The sequence below is a fragment of the Agelaius tricolor genome, unplaced genomic scaffold, assembly GCF_023055355.1.
Source record: "Agelaius tricolor isolate 1412-34295 unplaced genomic scaffold, bAgeTri1.0.p SCAF_5, whole genome shotgun sequence".
Taxonomy (NCBI): Eukaryota; Metazoa; Chordata; class Aves; order Passeriformes; family Icteridae; genus Agelaius; species Agelaius tricolor.
Genome location: NW_027269265.1, coordinates 50,021,922 through 50,049,241, shown reverse-complemented (window position 1 = coordinate 50,049,241; position 27,320 = coordinate 50,021,922). Strand labels below are relative to the sequence as shown.

Genomic DNA, 27,320 nt, shown 5'->3' with positions numbered 1-27,320 from the left:
AATACTGGTGTTCAAATATGGCTTTAGGAAATTAACTTTGAGCACTTCACGAAAAAAAAAAAGTTATAGCTTACATATATTATGTACAGCCACAAGTAGATTACTAAACTGAGCAGATTCACAGTCAAGTATAAAGGACATTTGTTTTGTAAGAAATATGGGGACTGCTGGGATTTGGTTTTGAAACTTTTCCCTATTCCAGGGCATTTAACTTAGACCTGCCACTTGTCTGTTCTAAAATGATGGATCTGCTAAGAGGTTGTCTCCATGCAACGTGTCCTTCCACATCCCAGAAAGTCCCCAGGGAAAGGTTTGTTGGCTGAGCAGGATGATGTAGTCAGGAAAAAACACTTTGCAGTGTCTCTTTGTAGGAATCAGAGTCTTCATTAGACAGATGGAATACACTCCCACTGAGTTGAATAAATTGCCTATATTCTTGCAAGAAAGTGAGACCACACTAACAGTTCCTCAAGTAAATCAATGTCTTTCTTTTTTCCCTTTCTATACAGTTCTAGATTTTTAATTATGGAATCTAAATACTTAAAATTACATCATCCCTAATTGTAGGCTGGGAGGGGCAGGACCTTTCTTAAGTTACAGTGAGACCAGAACTTCCTACAATGTGTGGAGACAATACCATAGAAAAGCAATAACTTTGCAGAATTAGTCATCTGCTATTTTTACTGCTATCCCTTTTTTCCCCCTAATTTTTAGGCACTCACCCTTAAATTACAAGTAGAACAAAGGTTTAACCAACAGAAATAAAGACCAAATTGAAAATGCTCACTGTTCATGTCTCACTGCAGACTGAAATATAAGCACTGACCTCTTATTTACTAAGTATCAATAGTCTGCTAGAAGAAAATAAAGGGGAAAAAAGAAAATACAAGTTTTTCTTAAAAGGAAAAAAGGAAATGAGAAGAATCAGTACCTGCAAATCTAAACCACATATTCATAAAGATTTATAAGAAATCCACAAGGCCCTAATGACCAATTAATGCATGTTCTAAATTTCAGAGTGGTCAGGACTCCTTTCAGTAAAAGGAAAAAGAGAATTGCATGCAGAATGAACTGGGAAAGTGTTTGCTTAGCTATGTGTTTGGGGCTTTTTAACAGAGTTGAGAATTGACTCATAGCAAGGATGCTTGTAACAAGGTGATCCTCTGTGATTGTCTGAGAAGCCTCCTGCACATACAGAACAGACACTGTGACTCCTGCCACTGCAGTTGTTCTGTCTCTGATGCTGAATGCATGGGGAGAAAAAAGCTGGCAAAAAACTGATGGCAGCATAATGCAGCATTGCTTGGTTTCGGGAAAATAACAGTACAATGCTGGAGCCATTGCTGTGGGCAGCCAAAAGGAGATTATGCATGACTAGTGACTTTTCCTACAAAGACTTCCTGAAGTGTTTTTGTACAAGTTTGTGCATGTGTGCAGGAGCTTCATATACATGATGAAGTGTAACAGCTCCAGAGGAGTTGTTACACTCTATTGTCTCAATAATCCACATACTTAACAGTCCCTAAATACAGCAGAGCATAACGCCTCCAAAGGGGTCGTTATGGCTTATCAAGTCAAATCCAAGTGCCTAAATATGGATTTGATCAATAGACTGTAATATCTCCAGGGGTGAATAATACACGTTTTTAAGAATGTGCACATTTTGCATACAAACTGTGGGTCTATATTAGGGGAAATTACGTGGATTCAACTTGTGAAACTTTGATTTAGAGATAAGGAAGGAATAAAAGGCTCATTAGAAGAGGTGCTAAAGTGCCATGATTCCCAGGAAGTAGGCAATGACTCATGTCATTTATTTTGGGGTCTAATTCTGCTTTCCTACTGCAAATACACAGTTGTCTGAAAATCTACAAAAGATGAAGAATGGAATATAAACGTGAAAATGTTATATTAAATTCTGCTTACTCTCAGATCTCAATGAATATGCTTCATGGGAAGTAAATGGGGATGTGGGGATACAAATATGTTGTGGTAATTGATTTTGTATTTATTCTATCTTGACTTAATAGATTTTCCTCCAATCACAGTTCTACCTATATTTTTTATACAAAGATTTTATGAAGCATCTTTTTTAGCATTTTTCTGCTTTATGTACAAAAAAGATAGGATTTGATTCTTTTTAAAATAATGTCAGTTATCTTATAAATTATATAACATTTTCAGATTCATTTAGAGCCTTAAATCAAAGCAAATCTTCTAGGCAATGACAGTAGTTTGAAATATTGAAATAAATACAAGTAGCTGAAGCAATGCAGATTTTGTTTAAGTACTCCTTCTTGTTGAAGGTGAACATGGCTTGAGTGGAAAAAAGTCACATCCTGCAAACAAGGATGAATTTTTGGTATGAATTTACTTTTGCTTGTATCACATGGTAAAAGCTTTGTATATTATTTTCTTCATTTTCCTAACTCTCTCCCCTTCCCCAGTGTTTCTGTTTACTCTGTAAAATGACTGGCACCACTATTGTTTCCTTTGCTCAGTCAGACCACGCTGGAGTTTTTTGCTCCACCTGAAGTGCAGCAGAAAAATTCAGCTCCACTATAGTGATTTTTTTGCCTCATGTGCATTGTACTGGTTTAGGCTCAGAGTTCAGCTTAGTTTGTGTGCTGCTGAGTTTTGGATTTGTGACCAAAACAGAGCTGGATAACACAGGGATGTTTCACCTATTGTCGAACAGGACTTCTACAGCAAGACTTTTTCTGGGGTTGGTGCTGCTCTGCCAGAGAGGAGGCTGGGGCTGTGCCAAGCACTGAGAGGGGGACAGAGCCCAGCCAGCTGACCCCAGCTGACCAAAGGGATATTCCACACCATATAGCATTAGACTCAGCAATAAAATCTGGAGGAAGAACGAGGAAAGGGAAATGTTTGGAGGTTTGCATTTGCCTTCCCATGTAACTTATTTGTGCTGAAGCTCTGCTTTCCTAGGAATGGCTATACACCTGCCTGGCAATGGGCAGTAGTCAATTAATTCCCTGTTTTACTTTCCTGACATGCACAGATTTTGCTATACTTATTAAACTATACTAATCAACCCACAAATGTTCTAATTTTACCCTTCTGACTCTCCTCCCCATCCCACGGACAGGAGCGAGCGAGCGGCTGCGTGGTGCTCACCTGCCTATCCTAACCCACCTCAGCACACAAATAACTCCACATCTCAGAAATATAATGCTTAATGCTTTGGCAAATGACAATGTTGGGCTGCCCCAGAGTGCTGGATGCTTTTGTTTTGGTCTTTCTGATGAGTGAATCTCTGTGAGCACTTTGAAAGTCTTTGTAGTTTGTTTTTTTGTTTTTTTTTTTAACAGCAGAATATGAACACAAGCAATTTTCAATTCTGTGTCTGTAACCAAATACAAAGCTTTCTGAGATTTGAATGACACATTTTCAAAAAGGACTAAGCCCAGGCTTTGAAGTTATGTACATAATTTTGTGAGTCCAATCATTTGCACAACAAACTATTACCAACTATCTGAACTTGAAGACCAGCAACTGACCAGAACTCAATAGCTTTTTCAAACCAGCTGCAGGCAATTAATTTGTCATCTTTTTCTGGTGCCAGCTTCCAGCTACTCATTTCTACAAGTCTAATTACCTGAAGCCAATTTCTGAAAATTTGGTCCTGAAAACACAGGGTTCTGATTCTTCAAAAGAAACCAATCCAAAATTGCTACTGTTATCAAAGCTTCAGTGGGATTATGACAGAAACTACACGCAGTTTTCTTGGCATACAATTATTTCAAAATTATGTTTCTCTAATTGAAGTGATCTAGCATTCCTGCCCCCCCACCTCCATTTTGATCATCCTGCCCATCATTTTTAGAGTAAAAGAAGTATATCATAATGTAAAAATTGAAAGGCAGAGGGTGAAGGGGGAAAGAAGAGTGTTCTAGAATTCTGTTTGTGCAAAGGATGCTTCTGGTTTTAATGCATTTTTACTTGCTATAAAACATAAATACATTTTTCCTACTATTCATGACCGAATTAATACTTTTATTTTCTTTAGGATAAGAGTAGGGATATACCATCATGGAAAATGACTGATTTATATCCCATTCTTTTGCAACCCCTGCCTTTTCTCACATCTGTGGGGCAAGGATAACAGGCCAGCACACCAGAGGTAAAACCAGAGCACAAACTACAAACCTTTCCTGCCTTAATGGCTCTGTAGTACCTGCTGCAATAAATAAACCCAGCAGGATTACATAGGGTCACTAAGAGACTGAACAACAGATTTCCCTGCTGCTGTTTTATTCTTAGGTTTTGAAGGTTGCAAGTGCCACCATGAAAAGTCTCCTCACAAAAGATGGCATTTGAGAATGATGGTGTTTGTACCTGTTAAAGAGTTCTGATTCACTCTGCTATATTTGCAAGGAAAAGAAATTTTTTTTTTTTTTTGCTCAGACTGCCTGGTGTATAACCTCAATCCAGAAGCTGTGCATCAATCTGTGTATTGCTAGTAAAACTGGCACAAAATAGAAATTTCAGATTATTCACTGAAATATTTACTGACTCTGCTTTAAAGGGTGAAAGATGAAATAGGAACTTGTTATATCAAATACAAGACATAAATATGATACTGAAAATACACAGGGGACAAACTCAATAAGTAAGTGGATGCCATTTTTATACTTATTTTTCAAAGTGAAATCAAATGTAAAGAATTCTTTTAATAGCCCTTATAGCATATTAGATATTTTTTTAAATGTCAAGCCACTGAAACTCATAAAATAAATTTTAAAATAAGCATAATTTTATAAACTCTCAATACTGATAATGTATGTGACTTTTTTTATTTTTATAACCTGGGCTTTAGTATCCTGCCTCTTGATTACTTAGGGCAAACACTGACTTTTCAATTAGAATGTTTGAATACATCCTGCTTGATCAGTTATTCATTTCTATATTTTTAATAATATCAACTTGTATTAAATGGGGTTTCCAATTATGACTTTCAATCTAATACTAGCAGACATAGATATTTATTAGACACTGAGTCTGACTCAGGAAAGCATTGTTTATCCTGTGTGGCAACATTTTAACCAATCTTTTTTTACAGTCACTTCTTGATATGAGTGCTCTAAAGAAACTATCAAGCAAAAATATAAAATGTAATTTAAAAGGTGTGTATCAACCTTTAATGGGTCTGTTTATGCCATTTCTATGTCTTTCCGTGCCTTGCTACAAAACACTCCCACAAGCATTCCCTTGTGGGCTGAGAAAAGATCAGAATATTATCAAATTCATCATTTAAGTTACAGTTAATATTCTGCTGAGTCTTATACTCAACCTGCACTCAAAACTCCTGTTAGTCTTTGGGCTACAATATAGTCTCCCCTCCCTCACCTAAGAAACAAAGAACCTACCCTGCCTTCTGATATAGAGAATCACAGAATATTTACAGGCATTGGAACTACCTGCTGTTCTGGAGGGCTTTAACAAATAGTCTGAAACACTGGTTGCTGTATGGGCTAAATAATGTGTCAGTTTTCTTTCCATTCATTACTAAATTGCATCATAACTGTTCTATTTGCCAGAGCTTTAGTGACTACTGGGATAATGCTTTTCCCTTTCTAGATGACTGGAATAAGTTTTGTGGTCTCTAACTGATTCGTGCCAGTGGTGAGAAATAACTTGTGTGCTGCGTTTTTTGCAGCCCGTGGCACCTCTAGGGAAGCATTCTCCACCCAAAGGGATGCCTTTACCTCAGCCAGTTACCAGAGACCTGCTGCTGGAGCAGACCCTGAAAACCTCAGAAAGGCCACAGAATGGGACAACACAGGTTCAGGGGATTTTCCAAGAGACTTGTTTGTCCTCTGACTGGTGATAGAAACTGTTCCTTACCTTTCCTACATGCTCCCAGGTTGCTATTTTGTGAGCTGGATCATGTCCTGCTCAGTCCAGTGCTGGTCCCGTTATCCCAACACTTCCTCTCATTTACCCTTTTACTCTAGTGTGCCACCTCATTTCAGTGATTCAACATTGAAGATTCAGCAGAGAATGTTTCATTCTTTAATTTCCCACTGCAACTGGGAGCCAAATGCAGCTGTTTCATGCCTAAGTACTTTGCTGCACCTGAACCACAGATTCAAGCTCCCTCAATTCATGCACTGGCATTGTAATACTCAACCATGCTAGCACAGAACTGGCCTTTTAGCCATATTTATCAATCCAGCCATTCTCAAAAGCACAATTCAAAATCTGGTGTCCACAAACACTGGAAGGTCCAACCAAGCCCTTTTCCATGTTTCAATGTGCTTACAGCTTCCACCTCTGCGTGCACAGGACTGTGGGTGTGAATGCTGCCATGCACACCTAGAGAAGATTGTAGCACAGCCCTGAGAAATGACAAAGGTGTATTTAACATGAAATCAGAGAGGGCTAAGAGCTCTAAAAAGAAATTTCATATAAAAATAAGAAGCTATTTTGCAGGGAAGGGAAGAGTGAGTGACAGACTGTGGGGGAGTGGGAGACATTACCTTTTCATTCCTGCAGTTGTTTAGACCCATGTTATTCATGGAGGGCAATTTTCCATCAACACCATGAGGCTGCTGTTGCTGCTGCTGTTCCCTTTGGATTTGCTCTCTCATTTTTCGAGCCTCCTGAATGGCTTTCATTACTGTGTCCTGGTCCCCAAATAGGGCAGGTGAATTAAGACTGGAAAGGATATCTATAAAGAGAGAACACATTTTATTTAGGTAATTACTCAAACTGGAATCCAGGATAAGAACTCTGCTCTCACACCTCTTAGAGCTGCACCCAACCAACATCTGCAGAAGGAGAAGTGGCAATTGTTGTCTGTTTGAAGGTGGAATTACTCTACTGAAGTGATTGATAAACTCATGCACTTCCTTAGAAATACAACCACTGAGGTCTTGGAATAGCCTGATGTGGAGGTACCTGAGCATACTCATGGACTCAAATTTAAATATGTGTTTCAGACAACAGTATTCTGAAGCTTAAACTGGAAAACTTTTGAGGTGTTAAAAATAATTAATGAAATGAACAAAGGAAAAAATCTCATTTACTAGGCCATGAAACTCCATGTCAGTTCTTAGAATTTTTTTATAGAGAGAATCATTACTCCAGACATTTGGATTTCCATTTCAGAAAGAGCACTCACATTTACTTTTTGGGAGCAAAGGTTATTATCACCATAACATGAGTATAAATCTCTAAATCAGTAGAGAAAAAACAGTTTTCTTTCTATCACTCTGAACAGGAAGAGACTTTTAAACAAGCATCATACTCAGCCAAGCATTCCTGTTGCATCTTACAATGCATTCTTGAAGATGAGTATCCCAGACACAGTTTTAGATTTGAGAGAAAAAGACAGCAATTATTTTGTGGCTGTTTCTTTTTTTGTTGCTGTGACAAAACTGTGATCCACCTGCTCCTACATGGAAGTGTTTTCTGTACTGCACATGGATAGATTGGTGCATGTATATTCTAGCTTGGGAATTTTTGAGCAATCACAGGTTGTGTGTGACTTGTGACTTGTGCATCTGCCTGGCCAGCAAATGTCTTTTATAAAAGGTCTGAATTTGCTAGATTTGTGTACTTATTGACAGTCTACTACTAAAAAAAAAAAGAAAATAAAAAAAGAAAATAAAAAGTCCAACAAAACCAAAATACAAAACAAAACAACAACCAAAAAATCCAAACAGGCTAAGATTTGGAATTAACCTTCAAAGATAACTTTTATATTCTTTTTATTTCACTGAAGTTCAGGTGAGTATAATACAGCAAATTCAATCTCTAAGGACCCTGAATTATGTTAAAATAAAAATTATTAAGGGTTTCTCACATTTTATCCGGGAACCAAATGCTTAATTTAATACCATGGCCTAAGTAAGAAGGGATGCAGACTGTGATGTTTTCACCCTATCCCAACAAGTGATGGGACTGGTGAATTTTTCTATCTGTATTAAACACCCTTCTCCAAAATAAAAATAATGTACTCTAAGACAACCATTGTTCCTGCTGAGGAAAATTTGCAATGTTCTAAACCATTTCAGCCTCTAAGTTCCAATCTGGACCCTAAAGAAGCTGGGAACCATATTTGCATGATTTGAAAGATTTTTTTTAGATTCATAATCATGTACATGCAGCAAAAGCTCCTACATGGATTGCTGATTTTTGGTAATGTCTTCCTGTCTTTTTTTATGCTTAAGGATTGAGACAAATTTTTTTTATGACTTTACATGAAAAATATTTATACCTTAGGCACTATTTGTCTTCTGCACTCCTTTCTCTTGAATGGTCTATGACTTCAGATTGATATTTCACTTTCTAATGTAAGATAATGCAGTGATAGTTGCAAATAAATTGACAGGTAAAGTATCTAGATAGTTGCAGAAAATATCTTTCAGAGATCACGATGTTCCCAAGTGTTTGGGAATGGAAAAAACCCCATAATTTTTATATATTTAATATATGTATTTAACATATCTATTCATTATTCACAAGTGTTTCTATATATTTTACAAGTACACTTGAGCTACAGATTGTGAATAAGTGGTCTGTAGTAAGTATTTAGTCACTGTTAAAATTTACTATTTGAACTTTAGGGCTGATCATCTACATTTTGCAGCTCTTGATTCTGTTTCTTGACTGGTTAAAGTAGTCTTCATACATAGTTTTCAGACCATTTTTTTTCATCACTTAATAAGCTTAAAGAATCTTGAACACAGGTCAAAAATTCCCTACTTGTAACCATATGAATCAATGAAATCCTGACAGACAGGTGAACAAATGACAAAACCATCTTCAAATAATAACATAAACTGTCTGGACTAATGCCTTTCATTCCCTACTTAACAACAACAAAAAAAATCTATCTAGTATCTGGTTAGGCTCCATGTGCATGCAAAGACAGTTTTTTATTTTCTTGATCCAAGATTCAAAATTTAAAAGTTAACTTTGTATGTATACACCCAGCAGATGCCTTTAGGAGAGATATTCACACAAAGCTGGTTTACAAGTTTTATATATCTATCTTTATTTACTTATCTGTGTGTATTTGTATGTATTTCCTACATTATGCATTTCTTTCCTGTGTTGTCACACACTGACACATCTCTTATAAAACTTTGGCAATCAACCATTCTTTGAAAAGCTTCACTATAACTTTTTTTTTAAATTCAATTTTAAACAGAAATGTGCACCTAACTATCTACCTAATCCAGAACTAAGTGTGCTCAGGCTGGAATTTCATGCAGAAATCGTGTCTATTTTGTCCTTTTCCCAGGACAGGTGAGTTACCTAAAGAGGATCCTCTTCCCAGGGATCCACTGAGCGGGCTGGGGATGCCGCTCTTGCTCGTCACTGTCACTGGGCTGCTTTTGCTGGCTGGGAAGAGATTCTGTGTCGGAGATGTTGGGGATTTGACAGGTTCAGCTGTTTTGGGTCGGGCTGAGAGATTCAGTGGCTGAGCTGCTTCATCCTGCAAGAGTTGAATGCAAATAACTATTAGGAAAAGACAAATGAAGGCATCATTTTGCAAGCAGCGGCTACTTTACACCTCGAAGACAATGCCACATTCCACAGCAATAATAACAAAAGAAGCTAATTATCTGCCTCCTTTAAGATTCAACGAAAGGAAACCTCATTAATTTCTCTGTGTTATGCTTCTTATTTACATTAACTATGTGACTGGATCATTCTTTTTGCCAAATTAAAATTTGAATTAGCTCACATTACAGCTTAATTTCCTAATGTGTTTTCAGAGATCTAAATTAACCTAGGGCATTTACAAAGAATTATTTAAAATTTCCAGCAGCTCAGTAATGCTTTTGCACTGGTTCTATTTGAAAAGTTCCTGGCACTATAAAAATAAGTTATGTAGCTTATTTTTAAATGTATTAGAAACTAAGGAATCAGAAGTATTACTATGAAAGAATCATTTGGAAGCCCTGACAGCTCTTTGGCCAACATTTAAAGCTGCTGCTAGCTTATACATTCCATGCATCTAATTCAGAGTGCATGTTTTGTTCTTTGAAAGAATCTATGCTGGTCCCTTCATAACAGGAGATAAGAATTTCACTGAATTCAAATTCCTTTACTTATTAGGGTAGTGACTACATACCACAGGCATTTAAAAATATATTTTATTTTCTACTGTTTAATTTTTTTTAACTTTTTGATATTTTATTATTCAAATGTCAAAACCATTTTCCACGTAACTGCATTTGTGCTCCTTGTTCAATACTTCTGTATTATTCCCATATTCTGTACTTACTTCTGCTGCATTTAACCTTCATTATACCTGTATGTTTTATTGGCAAGGAATGTTTTTTAAGGGTGTGTAAATCTAGTATCAGCACCTTTATATGATTTGATATTTCTCACAATTGTTGAAGAAACTCTCTCTGACATATATCTTTTTTTCTATGCTATAGAATAGATCCATCTAAAAATATCTCAACTCTTTGAAGAAGACTTATTCAAGCAATTAATTTCTTTGATAAGTATAAACATTTGTAGTGCAAACTTCTTCCCAGTCTTTCAGCTTCTTCCTTTACTTAATACATTAAGCAAGACAGAACACTTACAAAACTATGAAAGGGTGATTTTCTGTCATTAAAGAGCTCAGTAAGACAGATCTCTCATTTAAAATATGCCCAAAGCAGAATTACACTGGATGTACGAGGTTGTTCATATTTTAAAACACTGAACTGATCACTTGGAAGCTTAGAATTATGTCAAAATACAATAATACATCACATAATCTCATCTTCTCCATTCTCCTTACTGTCAAGCAAAGTACATCTGGTAACACACAACATATTAAACAGGAAAATGTAATAAACAGGTATTTGTATTGCCATCCCATCACCAGCTTTAAACTTTTTCCATAAAACTGCATGACATTTCAGTTCTTCCCAGCCTCAGAGTGTGCACAAATGTCCACAGCCTTTCAGGGTCTGGGTGGAAGCAGAAGCTCAAAGGTACAAGGGACAGAGTCAATTTTGGTGCTTTCTGGGCACACTTACATGAGTCCTCTTTCCTTGCACAGATACAAAGTGGATTCCATAAACTTCTCCAAGAGCTCAGAGCTCCATTCAGACCATGAAGCTTGAAAGGCTAGGTGCTGTGAACATGTGCAGATATGAATCTATGCTACAGTGTTCAGTTTTTAAATACTTTTCCATCTAGTACTTATATGATAATGAAAGAACTCTACACACTGTCAGAACTTGTTTGTTTGTATTATACAGACAGCATTGTCATTTCTGCAAGGCAACCAAAAGACTGGAAAGCATTCTGGTCACTGACTTAAGCAAAGCCTACCATTACTTTTTGAAAGATCTGACTTCCATAAAAGAATTGCATTAATTCTATAAATAATGCATGTACTTTATACAAACTGCTTAAAACGAGGGAAAATATAGAGGATTTGTTAAGCAATGCATGACCATCAAAACTGTCACAGCTAACAAATGTAACAATCTACAGACTGAATATAGGTACAGCTTTCATACTAATAATTTCTTCATTAGCTATTGGTATTTGTCCACACAAAGCACTTGTAGTTCATCTTTAATATTCTGAATGCAGTAGTGTGCTTAATAAAAATAATCATAAAAATAATTCCATTTTATTAACATATACTTAAGTCCATTCAAGTTACATTATATAGGGAAACCCCCAAGAATTTGCATGTGGTCAGTTCTGTAATGGGACTCAGCTGGCCACAAACCTGGAACAGTATTGGCCTTGGTTCAAGAAGATATGTGCTTGAATTTAACCAGGGAAAATTTTACTCATACAGTAAAGGTTTGGTTTGGTGTAGGTCCATCTGGCTCGCTCACTGCCAGAATTACTTTTTCACATTAAAGCAGTCAGTAGTATATTCTCAATGCCATAAATCACTGGTGTTAGGTATCACTATACTATGGCAACTTTGCTGGAACAGTTGGGCTTTGCTTTCGGTGGCTTCTGTATTGACCGTAGAAAACTCTGCATACGCGGTAAATTTCCCTGACTGCTCCCAAGCCTGGCGTTGGATTACAAGAGGTAAAATATTAGACTAATACACATCTACAGCTAAGTAAAGTGAACGCTTTGCTAAATAAATGTTAGATCTGGCCATAATGGAATAGTTTTTATTTATTAGTACTCTCAGCCTAGCAAAAAAAAGTGTCATGGAAATTTATCAGCCTAGGCAGAAATATCTACTCACCCGCACTTTACCGCGATGATTGATGATAATGAAAAAACAAATGATATTTTACTCTCGTGTCAAAAAATAGGAAGAGAAAAAAAAAAGAAACCACCACCTCAAGAGAGTAAAATCTTCTCAGGCTGGTTTGAAGCTAAGGACTGTTTGCCTGTAAGGTGTCAGCAGCCAGCAAAAAAATCCCCTAACATATCCTCCCTCTCACCCCACAAGGTCACTAGATGCCACTTTTAGATTTATTTTAATTGTTCAGCATTTATACTTGTATCATTCAAATGGGTAAAACATCTGAATGTTGATTTTTTTTTTTTTTTCCAGTTTGGAGTAAATTGGTCCTGAGCATGTTTTTCATTCTCATGAAATCCCCAACCACCCCGGGAGAACACAGCAGGAGAAGCCAGGCAGTCGCACCCAAAGGCTGCTCCACAGGTTTCAGGGGGAGCACAGCACTCATTCCAGGCTCTTGGCAAATGCCATGTTGTAGCTGCCTGGTTCCAAGCTAGTGAGAATAAGCAGGCACAAGCACTCGGCAGTGGAGCAAAACCAGCGAGGAGCAGAGCGGTTGTCAGCAGCTGTGTGAAATCAGCAAAAGTCAAATCAATCTGCAGCGACACAATGTTTTCCCCAGAGCCCTGACTTACATATTATTCTTATAGGAGGCTTTTCCAAAATTGTAGAATTAAGTACAGCTAGAGATTTGTAAAATAATTAGAAGATCTACAGTCTTTCTCTTACCATAACAATATAAGCCAGCACCACATTTTAAGATACTCAAGAGTTCAATGTGAAACAATTCGTGAAATGGATGCCATTTATGCATGTTACCAGATTACAAACTGAAATCTTGAAAATATCACATTTTACTGATGAATCTGTTGTGCTGCCTCTGGTAGGAAGAGGGACGCCTGGTATTTTTGGAAACAAGTGAATTTTTTCTCTTCCCTTCTCTCTACTGATAATACAGCACTGAAATGGAACTTTTTATTTGAATATTGAAGAACTGTACCGTGGTTCTACTTCCAACTGTGAAACAATTACAGAGATCATTTGCTTTTACTGTCCTTCTCAAACACCAGTTTTTTCTTTACTGAAAAATACCTTAACTTGAGTTACCGGGCTGGTCCCTCTCTTCTCATTTTTCATCCCAGTGGGTGAAAGTGCCCCTGTTGTATTTGGTGGCTGTGGAGTAGATGGCATTTTGGCTCCAGGAGAAACTTGCATGCTTGCCAGCTGAGCTGCATACAGTTGCTGGAAGACAAGAAGATATACATATATTCCTGCAATATTCCTAAAGAAAGAAGCTGTAAATGCACTTTTCTTTTTTTGGTGGTTTTTTTTTTTTTTTAATTTTTCCACTGGTGTTTCGTCTCTTAAAGGATCTTTTTCAGCTCTTGTTTGTGGCTTTCCTTCCTGCTATTTGCAAAAAGAGAAAAAACAAAGTCTGGAAAACTCCCAAACACCAATATATTTTTTCTTCATTTGACTTTTGCTGATTTTTCTTGATTTTTTATTCCTTCTTGCTAATGATGGTCATGGTGTTGAGCAAAAAAATAACACTGTCCCTGAATATTAAAAACAAAATTGGTAACATTATAAGGCTATTTATGAAAAGGAGGTATAAGCCCCTGTCAGAAACAATAATAATCCAGGTCTTTCTCTTCTTAGCAAGAAATTAACCACTAACTCCAGAAACTTTACTGCCACAAGAACGGTTTCCTACCAAAAGGCAAAGTTAAAATAGCCAACAAGGTATGTCTCCATCTCTCTGTACAATGATATATGTTCTATAAATGCTAATAATGAATCTAGGCCTTAAAAGTTCCTGTAAATAGTGATGAAAGTCCAAAAAAAACTCCAGTGGAACCTTTCAAAAAGTTTAACTGAAACATAGATTTTATATTAAAATAAACCATCCCAACCAATAAAAAGTGTTTACTGAACAAAACCAATTTGGTCCCATTTCTTTCCAGTGACCAAACTAAAACCCTCACCTTGAATTAGCATCATGAATAATTCTTCTGCCATGAACAGGGAAGATTCTAATCCCTCTTCTACACATAGATCTACATAAACTTTGCCTTATTAGTGAGAAAAAAGCCAGGTGGTTTGTATGTAATTTCCAACATTACTGTCATTCAGATGGACAAATAAAAAAAATTACAGTAATCAAAAGCAGACCTTTCAGCACATGTAATTAAATGAAAGCTTAATAAAGAATAATTTGCAAGAGCCAGATGTGCTTATGTCATAATTGTTGCTTTCTTTGGAACAATTTTTCTAATGTAACAAGCCTCCACAGAAATGAAAGTTACACAATACTGTAAGTTCAGTGACTCAGTGGCGAGACAAACGCGGGAGGGAGGGGCAGAGTCACAGCTCAGGGTGACAAATGAAAACCATTGTTTGTTTGTTTGTTTCCACCCCTTTCCAGTACCACACAGGAACTACTAAAGGATCACAGATTAATGTTTTTAAATTAGTGGTGTTTAAATATTTTGGCTGAGGTACAAGGTTTTTTCCTATGCTTGAAGGAAAAAGATTGAAAAGAGAAAAAAATCCCAGCTCTTGGTGAGGTCCTGGAAAATGAAAATGAAGTCTTTCATACAACAGTAGGTGTTTTTTTTTCCCCCTACTAATACGATCTTATCCCTTTTAGAATATTCTTGAGGTCAACCTTTGCTTCCTTAATAGGATGATCTGCTTAAATGAGAGTAAAAAGCACATTTCACAAACTTTTGAAATCCTGAACATTCTCAGCTCAGGAATAATCAGGCACTGCTCTTTAAAAGAGATAACACAATAAACTTGTATGTAATTTAAAGACAAAACCCAACAATTATAAAGGCTTTCTCAGTATTCTGTGGTTTGTCTATAAACAATTTTCCAGGTTTTTTTAACCAATTTAACTTCTTCTTCAACTATCTGAGGAAGAAGTTTTATAACTTTAACTTCTTCTTCAACTATCTGAAGAAGAGTACTTAGACTTTACTAAAAGAAAACCAAAACTTTTCTATTTACAGTACTGTGTTGCACTTTAAAAAGTGCGAAAGGAATTCTGTGCAAAAACAAACTCATATTTATTAACTAAAGTTCAAAAGAATTTCCTTCTCAGGTAAGCCATCAGGGCACAAAAATGCGGGGTATAAATTATTCTTTCTACAGCATTCCATTTTTCATAGAAGATAAAACTTGATTGTCAATTGTAGCAACTAAAATAGTGTGGTGGATTGACCTAGGCTGGCTGCCAGCTACTCTCTGCCTCCCCCACTTCAGCAGGATGGGGCAGAAAATAAGATGGAAAAGGTCATGGGTCAAGATAAAGACAGGGACATCTCTTACCTGTTACCATCACAGGAAAAAAAACAAACCAAACCAAATAAAACAAATCCACTTGGCCTGGGAAGAATTTATTTATTTTAATTGATAATAGAGTTGCCTGGCAAGAAACAGAGATAAATACTAAGGATCTATTCCTGCCACTTCCCCCTGAAAATTTCTTGGAGATATATTTCAAGATCAATGCAAAGACAGAGACACGTGGCACCAGTCAGAGCAGGACTTGCTGGTCACCTGAGTGCCACCAGGACCAGCAACAGAAACACCCACAGCATGTGGAGGATTCACATCAAGAAAAGTGGGCTGTTCTAGAGACTATCTAGGAAACTGTTTGATTTTGGAAATGCAACCAGGAAAAGTAGAATAAAATTAGAATTTTTCACCACTCCCCTCCCAGGGTGTCGAGGGCTGTATTGGCTGTAGTGCAAGTCCTGTTAGGGAGAAATGCTTCTAAGGGAAGACAGACTAAAAGAAATTTTTTCATTAACATAGCTGTATGTATAGATAAATCATGACTGGTTTATTCCAAGGTCTTAGTACTGGCTTTAGCCTGGCATTTCTATAAACTTATTTTAAAACATAAAAGCAAATGTATAAATAAGCAACGGCAATTGGCTTTCTGCTTTGCTTAAAACAAAGCTGTTCTACAAGCAAGTGCAAATACTGCAAGAATTCACACCAGCACTAGCAACATTGCTGTGTGGACTGGAAAGCTGTATAAGTTCTAAATACCAGTTTGTATGGGGAGCTAGCCAGTGTGGAAAAATATGTGCATGCCACCATTGCAGGGAAAAAAGGGGATATTTTTGCAAATACCACTGCTGTGGCTCAAAATGGCAATTTAGGACCTCACATTGAGATGGTCAGATTGTGAAGCTTTTATTTGCAAGATTGAGGAGAGGAATAAAACCCAAACGTTGAATGAATGTTGACTGTTGGCTTTTAAAGCTCAAAAGCAAAAACTTCAGTGGAATTTTTTCAACTGAAATTCTTATCTACAAAGTATTTCACATTAAAAAAATTAAAATACCTTAAACACTGAAACATATTTTATTTTGATCTATGCCTATCACATAAAGAGAAGAGCATTTCATAATCCTTATGCTAACCACTGACTCAGGAGGCTCTTGATTACAAATTAGATATTCAAAAACATCAAGTATTCTTGATTGTTTTAAGAAGCCTTAAAAATGTATAGCCTGGTTTTTATTTTCTCAAAGGTCACAAAGTTAGATTCTTACAACCCAGTCCCCAGCATATAAATAAAAGTAATGCTGGTTTTGAATTCCTCAGTGCTCCTGAAATAGTTAACAATTTTCAAGCCCAGATTATTTAAGGTATATAAACAAGGATGCACATTTTCATTTTTCAGAACCAGGCTTATTCTGATGTCAGATTTGACACCCAAAGGTGGGATTTTGAAATACCACAAGTCTCAGGGCAATGGCAAGTCAAGTCTCACATTTATGCACCTAGGAACTTACAGGCTCATAGACTTAAGCACTGTTACTAAAAATCTATTCCAGCTTTAATCAACTAAAAATCTGAGGGGAATTTATGAAAGTTGGAGGTCACTATGAGTCTGAATGATGTTCATCTACTTAAAAAAATTCAAACAGGTAGGAGAGGGCTGTACTCAGCATGTGCACAGAACAGCACAAGCACATACTGATTTTTTTTTTACCTGGAACCTGCATAGTTCACACTAAGCCTTTGTTAGAGCTTAGAGCTATAACAAGTTAAGAAGAATTGAATAACAAACAAAAACAATAATTCTGTTGTGATGGCGATGTTGTTTTCTGCTTCAGAAATTTCCTACAGAATCTGGTGAATTATTACGATTTCACTTTCTTATAAAAAGTGTCATCCATGATCTAGAATTTATCTAAAAAGCAATGAACTAATAAAAAACCACCTTGACTGATCCGAATGTTAAAACCTTTTCTAATGCCATCTAAGTTTCAAAATGCCTTTGTGAGGTATTTTCATAACACAGAAGCATAACTGCCTTCACTGCCAGTATTCATTCATGCCTTGCCAGAAGACAAAGGCCTTAGGCTCACACATTGCTCTCAAAAGTGTCAACATTTTTTCATCTAGTTTTTTCAGCTATCTTTCAATAATCAAAACTCTTTCATTATCTCAAGCCCCTTTCCCTAATAACTTTTCTCTTGCACATAGGTCTGGGACATTCCTGGGCACATTCTCTGCCATGTGAGACTGAGCATGGCAAATAAGAACCGAGCAAAGCTTTCTCTGCATCTGACGTTTTCCCTTTTTTTGCAGCAGGAACATTCATACTTATCTCTTAGGCTGCATCACATGTGTCTAAAAGAATAAATAAGAGTTAAGAATTTTGAGAATCAAATGTTGCAGAAGTGGCACATGGTAAGGAGTGGGCCATAGAATCATAGAATCACTAAAGCTGAAACAATCTCTAAGATTACCGAGTCCAACCATTAGCCTGGCCCTGCCATGTTCACCAACATGTCCCCAAAGTGCCATATCCACATCATAATCCTTTTACCAGGGGCTTGTCAAGGACAGGCCCTAGGGAAAATTGGTTTTGAGAAGATACTTGAATAAAAAGTGATCAGCTGCTGCACAGAAGAGAGGGAACTTCTTTATATGTACAAGCTGAGGGAGGAAATGGAAACCAGTTGCACTCACATGTACAGGAGCAGAAAGGCAAGGGCTAGAGACATTTCAACTGACTCTGTGTTGAGGGAGCATTTGGTCACAGCTACAGGGATATAATTCAGATGTTAGGGATATGATTCTGTTCTTCAGCAGAATTCTGAAGAAATGATAAGAAAGCCACGGGTGAAACATGGAGATAAGAAAGTGGTTGCAATACTCAGTGCAGCAGATAAAGTGTGGGTGATGAGGGCTGGCCCAGAAAAATAAAATGCAATGGGTGTACTTGGAAGATGCATCACAAAGAATTTCAGTAGAAGATGGCTTGCTTGAAGTAGAAAGAAAGGATTTGTTCTAGAAACTTTCACCCTTTTACTTTCTTTTCTCAAGAAAAATGCTAAATTTTATGAACCCTGATTAATTCTGAAGTCTTCCATTACTAAAAATGGAAGCCCTATGTTACATCTTCAACAAATACATTTGCTACAGTAAATGAAACTGAACAATAAAGCTACTGAGAATCAAGTGAGAATCCTTATTTGTCAGCATTTTAAATGAATTGTGCAAAGCTGAAATATCTTATTTATAGAGATGAAAGTTCAGCTATTTAGACAATGAGTAATTTGGTTTCTAAAGATGAAAAACTCTAAGGAGTGACTGCAAGTGCTGTTGAAATCCTGCACTACAAGAGGTAATGCAGTTATTTTTTCCATAGTATATTTAGTAAGTAGCATTGCAAAGCTATAATACCAGCATTTTCCTTCCGAGTACATGACAACCAGTAATAATACTTAGAACTATCTGATGACAAAGGATTTTTACAAGTTCACCAGAACCAGCAACATCTCTATTATTTCCAGCACTCATTTCTGAAAGGAAGCCACTGCAACAAAAGAATCACACCACCTTCAGTGGGACTGCTTGTTTTTCATTATTGGTGTGGTGGTGTTTGAAAAAAAATAATGTCAAACAGATAAAGGAAAGAGCGTTTCAGTTTAAAAAAGTTTTTCTTTTGTTTGGAGGAAGAACAGACTAGTGTTCACACCCATGTTTTGGGTGTCACAGATAATAACTATGGAAATAAAGTTTAAGTGCTGACCTGGGCCCAGTGTCACTGGTATAACCCTCAGCAGTTCAGGAAAGGCAACCTTTTCAGAAAGCACTGTAGAAGCATGAATATCCTACCCCAAAATTTCAGACATATCTTAATCTAAGAATTGCTTCTAATGTAATGGTAATTGTACTCATTCCTTCCCATTTTTATATATAAATATAATATTTTTTGTATTAACATGTCTTTTTTACCAAATATGTTGTGATTAACACTTCAGTTAAGTGCTCTACTACGGAACCAAGGTAAGAAATGGGATTATAAGCTTATGTGTGTGTGTATACACACACACACACACACATATACATATATATATATATATATATATATATATATAAAAAAAAGAAGAAAAAAATCCCCACCACCCAAAAGGGTTGCTTTTCTCTTTGTTTTGAGATTCTTCCAATTCAGATGCTCACAATGAAAGGTGGCCTAACAGAAAACAACATCCAGAATCCCAAGACAGCCTAAGTAACCCATCAACAGCTTAACCATGTGACAAACCCAGGGGCAACTCGAAGGCAGCTACAGCCTGTGGAGTCTGCCAAGGAGCCAGATGCCATCACCAGAAAAACACCTTCCAAGGCTCAGCATCTGTGTCCTAGCAGAGCTCCACACAAAAGGAGGAAGAGGAGGAGGAGAAGAGAAGGAAAGGTGAACATAAAATCGTAAAGGAATTTTACATATACATAAAGCAACACTTAGTTGAATTTAAAAATATAAACCTTGAAAAAATCAAAGATTTTGCTGAAAAAAAACAAGATCCCTTCAAGACTGAATATTTTATGTTTCCTTTTGTTTCTGTTACCTGTTAAACCAGAGTATTTTATAAATTTATGATGATGAAATTTAGATGTCTCAGAAGCATCTCCTCAGTTTTTCTGAGAAAAAATACAGAGAATTTAACAGACTTTTTAGGACTGTGGGCCAGACTCTCATTTTCACGTGTGCCACCACACAGATAATAAATAGCTTAGTATTTAAGAACCAACAAGTATGCTTCATCTTAACTCAGAATTTTATGCTGAATAACTGAGACTTATTTGGCTCTACACGGGTATATCTGAAAAGGCATTGACCAAGCACAGCTACGTGAAATTAGAATAAAAATTAGGGAAAAAGTGTCTAATTCAGAAGCATGATAAAGAAAAAGTAATAATTATTGAAAATTTCTGTTTGTCTACAGAATCCAGTGTCATAAAGATGTGCATAGCTTGCTTGTAACAGCACCATTTTTTCTTTCCCTGTTTTCTCATGTCTAATGCATCCATAGTGGACATAACGTTCTGATTTTAAACACCCACAGATCACTTTCCTCCAGAGTCTGCTCAGCATTACAGTGTGAAAATTCTCTACATCTTCCCCCAATACACCAAATACCTCTGCAAAAAGGCATTGAGGTGCAACACAAACAGGCAGCTAATGAATTATCATAACTAATGTCATAATAACAAAGATTGTTGCCGTGATTATTTATGTGCTTGCTGACTAATGTGCTCTCCGATTTATTAAAACCCAATATGTGCAAACAAACTAACTGTATTTGTGAAAATACAAATAATATATTTTGTAGTCACAGGTGAAGTTAGAGGCGTTCAGTTTTCCCTTTACATTCAACTGTGCATTGAAAAACATTCTTTCTTACCTAAATAATTATTTTATCAGTTATTCATTTTCATTCACTTCAGAGCTTTTGACTTGTTTGTTGTTCTTTTTTTTTTTTTAACTATTAACACCAGTAATTTCAGTGCATATCAGTTGCTATTGTATATTATGTCAAGGGAAATTTTTATGTGGCCCTAAATTCTCCTCAGTTCCTGTCTCCTTAGGAGAGACAAATGCCTGTATTCCTTCAATCTCAGGCAGCAAAGTAACAGTTACCTAATTTCACCACTGAGTGTCTGCCGGTCCCAACTCCTTTCACTGACCACAAATTCTTTGTACTGGTTCAGAAAAAGAAAAATCACTCTCGTCTCTCCTGCTGCCCTGCTGTGGCTAATGGCCAGCCCAAACAGAAAATAAAAGAATCTCTCCACATTTCAGATACTGCAGCATGTATTGTTGTAGTACTGCAAAATAACAGCTTTATTTTGTTAAAAGGGTCTAACTTTAAGTGGACCATGGAATATTTATGGCTCTCAGTAGTCCTTTGAAAGAGTTATCTTATGTTTTTATGCCGATCATGGGTCAGAGGTTCAAATCAGCACTTCTTTCTGTCACTCCTTATATGTTTTACTATAATTTACAGCTCAGCAAGAGGACTCATAAAACAAAAGTGTCTATTTTACTTCAGCAACTAATTCTAGCTAATCAAAGCTTTCCAGCAAAACAACCCAGCATGAAACTCTGCGTGGAAAATATGCAGAGAACAAAGCGTTTTGTCAAATAACACATCTCATGATGTAAACACATATGTCTCTTATAGGAAATTTTATCGCTTCCACATTATCAGCACACAAAAGGAGCATTCTTGTTGCAGACCTGGTGCGACTGCGGAGCCATCGTCATTGGAAACAAGAGCCTGATTAGGTTCCCACACAGATATGAATAGATTTTCTTTTTTTAGTGTAATGCTGCCTTTCTTATTTCTTAAACAGACTAGTAATTGTGGCTGTAAAAACAGTGGATTGTGTTTGGACGACATTTGTTTCTTCATATTTTTTTAGCTACCCAATGACACCAATTATCCCATATGGTTGTCCTCCTCTGGAAAGTCTGAGTTAATCCACAGCTGTGAAGATGAAGACGCACCCAGCAGGCTCTAAATCTGGTGGGTCTCTTGTCTGTTAATAAAGTCCACAGTCTGCTGGACAGATGTTAAGAGGATCTGTATAATAAGTCAGTGACAAAGACCCAGACTTCTTCTGGGGAAAATAATTAGCAAAAACATGTATATTCTTCACAATTTTTCATTTTTTGCTTCATCTTTTGGGGAAGAAAATTTGCCTTACTTCATAGAGGAACCTCACGGCACATACAATAGGTCCTGTTCAAAATATGAATGGACTTACAAACCACACTGGCGTGTGTGCTGAAGAAATGGAAGATCTTTTTGTCCATGACCCACCCCTGTGTGCTGTGGGTCTTGCACTATTATTTTGAATTTGGGCTCATTCATTATAATATGGGGGAGCCTGCATAGGTATTGTCAGCTGTAAAATATCTACTTACATTTATAATGTGAGGGGAAATGTAAACTGAAGATGAAATTAACATTTTACTAGTTTTTTGTTAAAATTTATTAACATTGTCTTTTCTAAAATAAAGGGATTTCAGATAATACTTTTCGTCTGCATGCTGATGTTATGGGAGGAAAACTAACTAGCTAACTAACTAACCAAAACCCCAAAACAAACTGAAAAACAACAACAAAAATCCTCATTAAAAAAAGCGAAAAAACCAAAACATCCAAACCAAAAAAAAAAAAAAAAAGCCACCCAAAAACACAAGGAAAGAATGTGGAATGAGTAGACACCTGCAGCAAAATCCATGTTTAGAGCCTCACTCACTTTTTCCTATCCCCACCTTTTGCTCACCATGGCCTGACAGCACAGACATCCAAACCTCAAAGTCTCTCTCAGTTACAGTCATGTAAATTTGGAGAAATGCTACAGACTTAAAATACATGCACCAATGCAATAAAAAACTAACTTGCCTTCAGGCATATGTGCATTAAGGTGCTCTTAAGATCACTTCTGTTTCGTTTGCAAACTGTATTTCTTGTTCTTCTGACCTCCTCCTGCTTTGAGACAGTGAATTAGAAATGGCCATCAGAACAGCTCTCTCTGCTTTGCTGCCTGAATGCAGGATCTCTCATGCAGGCATCACCCCCGAGATCAGATCGTGCCCCTCAAAAATCAAATGGCTTTGATTTCATTGAATTATGACAATTAAATAGAATCTCTCAGCAACTGCCTGTTCACAACCTATTTACTGTAAAGCTGTGGACAAAGCAAAGAAAGAATGTGTAGAGCTCAAATGAATTATCAATCACTGCAAGGGGCTAAGACAATGTACATAATTTGGCACTTGGCAGTTGTCTCTGTAATATTGTGTTTGTTTCCCCTTAGGAAGTAAAGCTGATGGTTTATTAGTTTTACAACACCTTGACAAGTTTTCAAGATAAAATGTCACCCCGTCAACATATGAAGCTGCTGGGAATTTTTCGTGAGACAACATGAAAATAGTGAAAGAAAAGTTCACTTTCTGCAAAAAAAACAAAATTCAGAAACAAATCCTGAAATTTTTTCTAAAGTTCAGACAGTACTTTAGATATTTTATATCACCATAGAATACTTGTAACATTGTGTGTATTCAAAGAAAGTAATACTCATATCACAGTGTCAGTGAGTGTGATATTTAAATCAGACTTTCAATTTTTTCCAGTGTCACTGGTTCAAAAATATAATGCTGTAAAGTCTTGGTACTGATCCTCAGCCCCCTAGAGAAAAAACTAAATTTTTGCCATGTCAGAAAAGAACAAAAGGTTGGCCAAAAGCTGACAGGGGAAAAAGAGTAACAGCTACTAAAGCTACTAAAGCACACAAACAAACAAAACAAAAACAAATTTAAAAACATATATACAGAATTGAAGGCCTTCTGTGTCAATATGGAGCTCTTACTTTCTGAAGAACAATTCCCTTGCTAAGGCACTGAGTGGAAGGAGAGGCAAAAATCCTCACTGACTTGGCGGCCATGTCACACCTCATTTCACTCTTTTTATTTTTTTTCCCCCTTTCCAAACAGACTGAGTGTTGGTCTTCTGAGAATATGATGTTAAGCCACTTTTCCTGTAGAGTTTTTAAACTGGGCCTCTGAGAAAGGGTTTGATACAATTCAATGACTGAAGTAATACCTTTGTCCATCTGAGCATTAAATGGCCCATTGAAATACAGCTTAGTTAGAAAGAATTTCAGTAAATGGTGCTTTCTAATTTTTATCATTATTATTATTATTATTCCTTTCCCAACAGATTACAGCTCAGATCTGAAAATGCAGTTCAATCACTTTTGGTTGCCTCTTAGGTCAGGCCTTTAGCCAATGTTAATTAAATATAACCCCTTCAGAATACTGGAGGTTAAATGAGAGCAACAAACTGGTCTTCTTCAAATATTACCTCACGCTCTCCAAAAAGATGTATTTTGTTTGGGAGGGCCCTTGTTTTAACACATTAGTCTTAACAATAAAATATTTACTGGGAGCAGGGAGGGGGAAAGCCATGCTAAATGCTATTTTATCCAACAGCCAGCAATCACTAAACATTAAACACCTATTTCCATGCAATAGACTGTGTCTATTGTGTTTAAATAACACACATCATAAAGGAAAGTGCAGCAGCAGACAATTTAGGCTGTAGCAGCACATACAGCAGAATTTTCGACTTGATAAAGTGAAACTATAAAGAGCCAATGCATAAGTCAGACAGCTTCCATACCTAATATCCTTCCCTGCAGCTATTAGAAGTTCACATTTTTGTCTCTAGTAGGCATGCACATTAGTTTACCTACAATTTCCTGTATTCAGTCACATTTTGTTGTCTGTTCCCTACAATTTGACTAGAGCATGAAATTGGAAAGTAGCTGAAATTGTCATTTTTTCATCTTAGTGATTTTAAATTAAAAAAGGAGGCTTTCGCGCAGGCCATTTGTTTGCTGCTTTGTAAAAAAAAGTTTCCTAAAGTATTCATAATAATTTTATTATCAGGTGAAAGCAAGCTTTTTAACACATGGCAATTAGTCTTGTCTTTATGACTTTACCGTAAATACTCCTCCTTGACTATCCCTTTGTCCCAAGATTCCTTAGAAGAACGCAACCAAGCGATAATTCAGCATTATTGCTGCTCCAGTGCACTAATCGCTTCGAGCGCAGCAAGGACCCTATGCTTACTGCCACAAGGCTCCTCCAGCCTCCCGGCCCAAGGCAGGCTTCCCAGCCCAGCAGCATCCAGATGTCAGGAGGAATATCCAGGTCCTGATGCAGCATGCTGCTCCATTCCAGTATGGCCCAAACATCTGTTTCGTCTGCTGGCGCCCAACCTGCCGGATACACCGAGGCGGCCGCGCAAAGCAGGGGAGTGAGGGAGGCCGGGAGGGAAATGCTGCAGTTGCACAGCTCACTGTACATATCCCTAAAAATTCTATATCAAACAGATATCAGCAAGGACAATGTGATAATTAAAAAAAAAAAAAAAATTAAGCAGAATATGCTTAATTTTTTTCCCCCTAGTGGGGCAACAGCCCAGAACTCATTAGCTTCTCATCTTACCAACTTCACTCTGGTTCAATTCTTCGTGGTATAAGAAAAGGACAAAAGTAAGGGAAAGCACAGAAGCACGTAATACAAAGCGCTTGTGGTGCTTAGAGCAACTGCTCTTTATGAAAAAAGACAAAAAAAATCCAGCCAAAAACACAACTTAAAAATGAGACAAACTTAGGCATCTCCTACATATTTATAATTTCCTATAGATAGTAACTGAGGGGCTCAAAAACAATAAGCATCTTTTGTCTAAAAGAAAGGAGTATGTAAACATTGACACTTTATCTTGAGGCACGACAAAAACAGCAAACATTTTAGTTGATCTAGATTAAGTTCTGACAAGGAATAAAGGAGTGCTAACTGTTCTCGTCTCTCCCACTTTGTGAATCTATTCTCTTGTATTTTTGCTCGTGACAATAATGGAATAGTTGCCTGCTCCCATGCAAATTCTTTGAGTTGTTTATGAAAGCAAGATCAAAGCCCAAACTGAGAGCTCCTCTTTTTTCCCTGCTGTATTTTTCTCCAGAGGAAGACCTAATGAGAGGCTGTTAAAGCAGGAATCTTGCACTCTCACTGTGCAACCTCCCAGCTCGCCCTTTCCCTGGCCAGCCTGGGGACTCAGCTCACCTCAGGAGCACCGAGGGTGGGAGGCAGCGAATTCTGTTTTGTTCCACCTCGGCATGGGGTGAGCACCTGGACCCAGGAAGGAGGAATCATCCCTCAGACCTCTCATTTAATCACTCTCTGTGCACCTGAACAAGTCACCATCTTCCCTGTGCCTCTCCTGAAATGGATCCACTGCTGCTGCAATACCACTGCACTTGAACTAGGTACATCATCAGGTACTCCTAGTAAATATAAATGTGGGCATTAATAAAACCACTGTTCTAATAAAATATTGTAAATATCAAGAAAAAAATACTTCACAAAATATCCATCACCATTTCCTCTGCACACCTCCTTCTGCAGGAGGATAGGAGAAACATCAGTAAAACCTTTCCCTTAAGCATAAAGATTTGCATTCCTTCATTTAATGCTGTCAGATGACTGATATGCTACTTTTTGATCACAATTCTCCTGTTATTTACCATGCACAGGAAAGAACAAAATAGCCTTATCTCTGTTGTTCTCCCAGATTATATATTGTACTACACATCTTGAAAATTTGCAAAAAATCTTCTATACTTTTTTTATGAGATGCTCTGCTTAGATACCTTTGGGAGAAAGCCAGTCACAGCAAAGGACAACTGTATTTGCTTGATAAAGTAATTTGAAGTTTCCAGCAGATTATGTTTTTCAAGAAAAAATGTGAAATGTTAAAGATAAATCTGTATTTGATTTTTTCTATATTTGCTACCATTCGAATTTGCTATTGGAATTTTTGTAGCATAAATTCTTTCTTATAAAAATTGAGGATGGCACTAAAGCTAACAGACTAGCGAGCTCACCTAGGAGAGCAAGCAAGGACCAGGCAGCATGGCTCCAAACATACCTGCAAACCAAGGCTCTAGCGTTTTAAACTCCTGTTATATCCAAAGAAAGTGAATAAGCAGTACTTACTTAAAGTAAAATATACTCAGATCTATCAGAAAAATATGAAAATATAACCAGATGGTTGCATCAGAGCACAGGTTTTTTCATTCACTTTATGATATCCTAGTATTACCTTCTCAGGTGCATTGTAAATCAGATTATTCAAAAGAAGAATTTTAAATGTTTTCTGGTATTCTTTCAGAAGCTTTTCCTTAAAACTCTGGGTTTTATCCCTTACTGCTAATA

General features: G+C 37.0%; 1 protein-coding gene and 1 long non-coding RNA gene across 17 annotated transcripts in view; one reads left to right on the top strand and one right to left on the bottom strand.

The window, feature by feature from the left end:
- The window catches only part of LOC139590351 (uncharacterized), a 28,020-nt gene extending 18,783 nt beyond the window's left edge, over window positions 1-9,237 (top strand). The window contains exon 4 of the long non-coding RNA XR_011679315.1: window positions 9,179-9,237. This is a non-coding gene — a long non-coding RNA (uncharacterized lncRNA). The remainder of the gene's footprint in view (window positions 1-9,178) is intronic.
- The window catches only part of SOX6 (SRY-box transcription factor 6), a 370,607-nt gene that overhangs the window by 52,086 nt on the left and 291,201 nt on the right, over window positions 1-27,320 (bottom strand). For 14 of the 16 annotated variants that reach the window (XM_071427882.1, XM_071427878.1, XM_071427887.1 and 11 more), the window contains 3 exons: window positions 13,301-13,450; window positions 9,286-9,466; window positions 6,501-6,691 (listed from right to left, as the gene is read on the bottom strand). In XM_071427882.1, coding sequence (XP_071283983.1) covers window positions 6,501-6,691; window positions 9,286-9,466; window positions 13,301-13,450 — 522 coding nt within the window. The remainder of the gene's footprint in view (window positions 1-6,500; window positions 6,692-9,285; window positions 9,467-13,300; window positions 13,451-27,320) is intronic. The other 2 variants (XM_071427890.1, XM_071427893.1) reach the window with 1 other exon arrangement.